Source organism: Salvelinus sp. IW2-2015, linkage group LG4q.1:29 (genome assembly GCF_002910315.2).
Source record: "Salvelinus sp. IW2-2015 linkage group LG4q.1:29, ASM291031v2, whole genome shotgun sequence".
Lineage (NCBI taxonomy): Eukaryota > Metazoa > Chordata > Actinopteri > Salmoniformes > Salmonidae > Salvelinus > Salvelinus sp. IW2-2015.
This window is the reverse complement of record NC_036842.1, coordinates 33,479,008-33,486,610: the sequence shown is the minus strand read 5'-3', so window position 1 is coordinate 33,486,610 and position 7,603 is coordinate 33,479,008. Positions and strand designations below refer to the sequence as shown.

Here is a 7,603-nt window from a genome sequence, read left to right as displayed (position 1 = left end):
AAGCTCAGCAGCAGGTACACCAGTGAGGTTTCGGCACATCTTGGACTGGTATCTCCGATAGACCTAGCTACTCAAACATAAAACTACAGCTAAACTAAAAACACAACCAGCTATAACACACGACACACCATGTTCTAAAAAATAAAAGTGTTTAATACAAACAAAGGCCTTTCCAGTGATGTACAACTTTGATAAATCCTCTATTCACTTCTGTACAAATCAAAATGTAGTTGTCATTACACCTCACAAAATAGTTTAAAAGAATGGTTCAAACAAAAACTCTGTACATTTATGTCAGTGCCATGATACTCTTAGGGAAACATAATATAAAACTCTGAATGTGAAATAAGGTGCTTCGTCATAAAGTGCCCAGTACATTGGGGATTCACTCTCAAAGGTAAAGTAAAGACAGTGAACTTGGATCATTACCTATTGACCGTGTGTGTGTGTACCAGTCAGTATTGGTGCTGTACTCCATATTCGTCCATGATGTCTGGTCTGGGCATGACCAGGCCTCTCTCCTTCAGGGCCAGGTGTTTGGTCTTCTCTGCCTCCTGCCTGCTCTGCTGCTGCAGTCGCTGCTCCTCCAGGATGTCCTCAATACACACCTGCTGCAGACTGGTGTCACTCTCCTTCTCCAGGTCCTTCACAGGAACAGACACACATTCAGACATCTGTGTTCGTGTGTGTAGGAGAAGGGGGTAGCTGCATCCCAATATGGCAACCGAAGAATAGGCGAGTGGGCGTGTGGAAAGGAAAGCAGTGGGCGTGTGGAAAGGAAAGGAGTGGGTGTGTGGAAAGGAAAGGAGTGGGTAGTTGCATCCCAATATGGCGACCGGAGTATGAGCGAGTGGGCGTGTGGAAAGGAAAGGAGTGGGCGTGTGGAAAGGAAAGCAGTGGGCGTATGGAAAGGAAAGGAGTGGGCGTGTGGAAAGGAAAGGAAAGGAGTGGGCGTGTGGAAAGGGAAGTAGTTGGTAGTTGCATCCCAATATGGCGACCGGAGTATGGGCGAGTGGGCGTCTGGAAAGGAAAGTAGTGGGTGTGTGGAAAGGAAAGTAGTGGTAGTGGGCGTGTGGAAAGGAAAGTAGTGGGCGTGTGGAAAAATAATAATAATTAAAAAAATTAAAAAATTATGTTAAATCGCTTTGCTATAGGTTCGATGGTTTTGACTGAGCTGTGTTTAATTTTTCTTCCGTTTCTTACCATGAAATTACCGTACATTGAACTACCTTACCGCAAGAGTTCGGACTTCTGTTATGAAGCCAGAGGAAGGGTCTGAGTTGTATTTCACAGTTAGTTTTACACAAATAATTGTAAATGTTCAGTTAGAAAACTGACAATAGTTAATTTTTTATTAAAGTCTTGATGGGTCTACTGTTGTTTCATGCGTTCTATGCGTGTGCTTACTGTGACTGCCACCCTGATATTGGCTAATAGGTAGCTACTTCCCGCGGCGTTGCCAGACAGTAGCACTTGTCAAGTGGGAGCAAAGGGCACTGTGTCCCGGTGTTGTTGCTGTTCATGTCCTCCCCATTGAGTAGTAGACTGTATGTACAGTACCAGTCAAAAGTTGACACACCTACTCATTCAAGGGTTTCTCTATTTTTACTATTTTCTACATTGTAGAATAAATAGTGAAGACATCAAAACTATGAAATAACATATGGAATCATGTAGCAACCAAAAAAAGTGTTAAACCAATCAAAATATATTTTAGGTTTTTCAAAGTAGCCACCCTTGGCCTTGATGACAGCTTTGCACACTCTTGGCATTTTCTCAAGCCAGCTTCACCTGGAATGCTTTTCCAACAGTCTTGAAGGAGTTCCCACATATGCTGAGCACAGTTTGGCTGCTTTTCCTTCACTCCGCGGTCCAACTCATCCCAAACCATCTCAATTGGGTTGAGGTCGGGTGATTGTGGAAGCCTGGTCATCTGATGCAGCACTCCATCACTCTCCTTCTTGGTCAAATAGCCCTTACACAGCCTGGATGTGTGTTTTGGGTCATTGTCCTTTTGAAGAACATATGCGCAAACCAGATGTGATGGTGCATCGCTGCAGAATGCTGTCGTAGCCATGCTGGTTAAGAGTGCCTTGAATTCTAAATAAATCACAGTGTCACCAGCAAAGCACCCCCACACCTCCTCCATGCTTCACGGTGGGAACCACACATGTGGAGATTATCCGTTCACCTACTCTGTCTCACAAAGACACGGCAGTTGGAATCAAAATCTCAAATTTGGACTCATCAGAACAAAGGACAGTTTTGAACCAATCTAATGTCCATTGCTCGTGTTTCTTGGACAAGCAAGTCTCTTCTTATTATTGGTGTCCTTCAGTAGTGGTTTCTTTGCAGCATTTCGACCATGAAGGCCTGATTCACGCAGTCTCCTCTGAACAGTTGATGTTGAGATGTGTCTGTTACTTGAACTCTGAAGCATATATTTGGACTGCAATTTCTGAGGCTGGTAACTCTAATGAACGTATCCTCTGCAGCAGAGGTAACTCTGGGTCTTCCTTTCCTGTGGCGGTCCTCATGAGAGCCAGTTTCATCATTGCGTTTGATGGTTTTTACGACTTGAAGAAACTTTCAATGTTCTTGAAATTTTCCAGGTTGACTGACCTTCATGTCTTAAAGTAATTTATGGACTGTTGTTTCTCTTTGCTTATTTGAGCTGTTCTTGCCATAATATGGCCTTGGTCTTTTACCAAATAGGGCTATTTTCTGTATACCCCCCTACTTTGTCACAACACAACGGATTTGCTCAAACGCATTGAGGAAATAAATTCCACAAATTAACTTTTAACAAGGCACACCTGTTGATTAAAATGCATTCCAGGTGAATACCTCATGAAGCTGGTTGAGAAAATGCCAAGAGTGTGCAAAGCTGTCATCAAGGCAAAGGATGGCTACTTTGAAGAAACGCAAATATAAAATGTATTCTGATTTTTTGGTTACTACATGATGTTATGTGTTATTTCATAGTTTTGATGTCTTCAGTATTATTCTCAAAACTTTTGACTGGTACTGGATGTATCAAGGTGACATCTAGATGGTTATCAATATTAGTTATTTCTTGTGTAGGCTGCTATCAAACTTGAAATAAAATCATATGAGAGAAAAAAAATGGCCACTTAGCTACCGCCAGCGACTCGACACCCAGTAGGAATCACTTCAAGTCAGCAGGCACAACACTGGAGCACTGGTCGGCGGCTTACTATCGACTCGTAGTGCAGCCCAATCAGCTTGAATAAACGGTCTTGAGTGGCAACAAATCTTCCCAATTAGCTGATTCGCTTTTCATACACCCATTCCCGAGCGGCTCAGTGCTAAAGGCATCACTACAGACACCCTGGTTCGAATCCAGGCTGTATCACAACTGGCCGTGATTGCGAGTCCCATAGGGCGGCGCACAATTGGCCCAGCATCGCCCGGGTTTGGCTGGGGTAGGTCGTCATTGTAAGTAAGAATTACAACTACACATACTTGGAGTGTAAGGGGGTCTGTGTGTGTTTGTTGCCGACTTACGATCTCCCCCAGGAGGACTACGTTCTCTCCCCTGACGATAAAGATTCCTCGAGGGATGTCTCCATACCTCTTGCCCACGTGGATCCTCTCCACCGTCTGTTGCAGCACCAGGTTGGCTACACACACACAAACACACAAAAATGCTTGGTTGCTTTCCGACTATGTTGTATGCAATACTATGGTATTGCAATGCAATGGTCCGAATACTTACATACCAAACTGATCAATGCTTCTGAGAAAGCCGATCAACGTTCTTCCATCTCGGAGCAGGACGAGATGTTTTTCTGTCAATTCAAACAGGCAGCAAAATCATTGCATATTTGATGCATTTACTATGGTTTTAACTGTGCATTTTTGTTGGGGGTTTATGAAAAGAGATCATGATTATTGATGGTTAGATTAGTAGCCTACTGGTCATGCTCTGCTTACAATCGCGGCCTATAGCCGTTGCCCCTGACCTAGGGAGGTAGCTATGCAGGCTACTGACAGTTGATTTGATAAGTGTTCAGGTGTGCACTCATCTGAGTGTCAGGTGCACACATCAAGTCCTCTGGTAATGCATGTGTGTGCATGTCATGTTGGCGCTGCTTTACAAGCTGTTATCTAACAAATATATCAATGGATATTATTTCTAAAAACCCTCTACCAGAACCAACCAACAGCCAGTGGTAAAAACAGGTGCATCTCGACAAAACACCGGCTAGCGGTGTTAGCATGCCTTGGAATGGCCATGCAAGCGCCATCGACTTACTATCGATATCCTCGATGAGGCTGGCTGTTCCTGGCATGTAGTTCATTTTTGGTCGACTTGTAAATCTCATGTACACGATGTTTGGTGCGAATTTAGAGGGGTTATTTGCTGTTGTGTCACTGTCCTTTCAGGCCATGGGACTCTCGTGCAGTTTGGTTTCGGGCGACAGTGAAACACTTCCTGTTATGTAACGTACGCACGAGACAGTTGTGTAGCCCCGTTCTCTGCTACTATTGGTCAAACCAAATTTGACGCCGCTTGAAGTTTTAATTCTAGAGTAGTATTACAGAATAGATTTATTTGTTTGTAGGTTATAATATTAAACCCAAATAGACACCAGTAATTATATAATCTTCAACAACAAAAATCCACCCACGTCTTATCCCCGTACAACACCATGTTGTCACTAGTTACCATAGCCACAAAGTCAAAATTGTCCTTAATTGAAGGTTAGGGTTAGACATAAACAGTGGCGGATTTAGGTATAGGCGACACAGGCAGGCGCACAGGGCGGCATCTTGCCGGGTATGGCACAGGGGCGCTGCACAAAAAAAACGATTTATATTCAGAATGGTGTCATTTACGCGATTGTTTTTTTATCACACATTTTATTTTACCTTTATTTAACTAGGCAAGTCAGTTAAAGAACAAATTCTTATTTTCAATGACAGCCTAAAAACAGTGGGTTAACTGCCTTGTTCAGGGACAGAACGACAGATTTTTATCTTGTCAGCTCAGGGATTTGTTTTTGCAACCTTTCAGTTGCTAGTCCAACGATCTAACCACTAGGCTACCTGCCGCCCCACTTCATGTCAATGGTATCACTTCACCGTGTGGGACTGTTGGTCAATTAACCTTGTCGGAGTGGGCGCCCTGATTCTAGTTTGTGAGCTAGGCAGGCTACTGCCTGGGAAGGTCTCCCACTCAGAAGTACGAGATGGGGCTGGGGCGAGTGTATGTTGACCTCAGGTCTCCCCACTGGAAGCCCAAGGTACCTTGAGCGGGGGAATCTATCAAATAGCCCACCTCTATATTTGTACAGTAATTATATTTTTATATTTATACAGTTTTCAATGTTATGATTATTTATTTGTGTTGTTCCAAATGTCTGAATAAAAATTACAGTTAGTGCAGAATGGTGTTTTGGGGGGGTTCGCCCAGGGAGCCATACAAGCTAGAACTGCCACTGGATAAGGTTAGCAGTGTGGTTAAAGTTATGGTTAAGTTTAGGGATAGGCTTAAAATCTGATTTTAAGTAGAGAAATTGTATAAATAGGTGGGGTTTAGTCATAATTATGACTTTGAGGCTGTGGTAACTCGGGACGACCCAGTACCATACTTGGTTGGTTTCATCATCTCATTCCACAGTGACGCCACAAGAGAGAGTATGATAATGTGTACATGTTAAGAGTTTGACCATGTATGGAAATTCTGACCATTATCTACTTTCTATAAAATACAAATATATTACTGTCTTAAACTTTCTTCCTGCTTCTATTGGTCTACACATGCTTCCCTAAGTTCCCTCAGAGACTATACCATATGGACTCATTTAACCCAAAGATCTGCTTTCCTCTGCTGGAGCATACACTGAGTGTACAAAACATTAGAAACACCTACTCTTTCCATTACATATTGATGTCACCTGTTAAATCCACTTCAATCAGTTTAGGTGAAGGGGAGGAGACAGGTTAAAGAATGATTTTAAGCCTTGAAACAATTGAGACATGGATTGTGTATGTGTGACATTCAGAGGGTGAATGGGCAAGACAAAAGATTTAAGTGCCTTTGAACGGGGTATGGTAGTCGGTGCCAATCGCACCAGTTTGAGTGCGTCAAGAACTGCAACACTGCTGGGTTTTTCACACTCAACAGTTTCCCGTGTGTATCAAGAATGGTCCACCACCCAAAGGACATCCAGCCAAATTGACACAACTGTGGGAAGCCTTGGACTAGCATGCCTGTGGAATGCTTTCGATACCTTGTATAGTCCATGCCCCTACACAGTGGCGATTTTAGCATGTAAATCTTGGTGGGGCAAACACACAAAAGATGTGGGATGCATGTCAGCAAAGCCACAACACAACACTAAACAATACATTAATTGCACTATAACAGTGACAAACGGTGCCCACAAACTGTTAGGGCCTACATAAAGCTGTCCCAACAGCAGAATCCCAACAGCAGAGTCCCAACAACTTACCACTGCTAAACCTCAGCTGAGCCTTGTCTGGCAGCGAAACAGTTCATTCAGCCTTATTTACTGCCTTTAAAAAACATAGCTGTTCTGCTGACTTGCTTAAACAAATGTGGTTTCTACTAAAAATTGAGATATACAAATTATGGCATAAGGGGACGACAAGCAGATAAGAGGCAATCCGTAATTTCGATTAAGACATTAATGAGCAAGCGACGATGGACATAGTCAATATAACTATGTGTTCAGCACTTTTGAAATGTACAATGACAGAATTCAGAACATGGGCCGTTCTTACAACGTACTCCCTGTACCAGTCAGAACCGTGGGATAAATAAATGGGGCATATAAACAGACAATGAAAGCTCTTACAATATTCGATGATTACATTTCTCTAAAACAGGTTATAGGCTATTTGTGCACCACCAAGTTAGAACAGTAGGTGAAATTAAGAGGTGAAAATAGACCAAATTATTAGGCACATTGAATGCCGTTTGGGTCTTTACGTGTCAAAAAAGATACACGTCATATAACACTATTTGACGCGTTAAATAAGCTTTTAATTTGACACGTCAAATTACACAATTCTATTATAGAATGTTGTGTGTGCTGAATTTGCACCTGCAAGCCATTACCACAACTACTAACGTTATGTGTTTACAATACCGCGATTGTGAAAATAGACCAAATTATTAGGGTGCAGCACATTGGTGACTAACAGCTTACTACACAACATAGACTTAGTATTACTTTCTTAGCTACATTATACATTTCTCCCTTGCATATTACATCATTTATGCAGCAGCATACAATACATTTTTGGACTCACCTTGTGAAGGTGGCGCAGCGGTCCTTGGTGGGCAAATTTTGTCTCAAACTTTGACATGAAAGTCTGCAATTCTCTGGATTTATGGTTGGAACTCTGAAAAAACACAAATCAAATCAAATTTTATTAGTCACATACACATGGTTAGCAGATGTTAATGCGAGTGTAGCGAAATGCTTGTGCTTCTAGTTCCGACAATGCAGTAATAACAACAAGTAATCTAACCTAACAATTCCACAACTACTACCTTATACACACAAGTGTAAAGGGATAAAGAATATGTACATAAAGATATATGAAT

At 42.3% G+C, this 7,603-nt stretch overlaps 1 protein-coding gene across 1 annotated transcript; it reads right to left on the bottom strand.

The window, feature by feature from the left end:
* Positions 1 to 296: 296 nt before the first annotated feature.
* On the bottom strand, positions 297 to 4,450 carry LOC111961859 (U6 snRNA-associated Sm-like protein LSm1). The gene is made up of 4 exons (XM_023984458.2): positions 4,280 to 4,450; positions 3,744 to 3,812; positions 3,529 to 3,644; positions 297 to 644 (listed from the first exon to the last, which is right to left on the bottom strand). The coding sequence occupies exons 1-4, from the start codon at positions 4,347 to 4,349 to the stop codon at positions 456 to 458; spliced, it is 444 nt and encodes a 147-aa protein (XP_023840226.1). The 5' UTR covers positions 4,350 to 4,450; the 3' UTR covers positions 297 to 455.
* Positions 4,451 to 7,603: the final 3,153 nt, after the last annotated feature.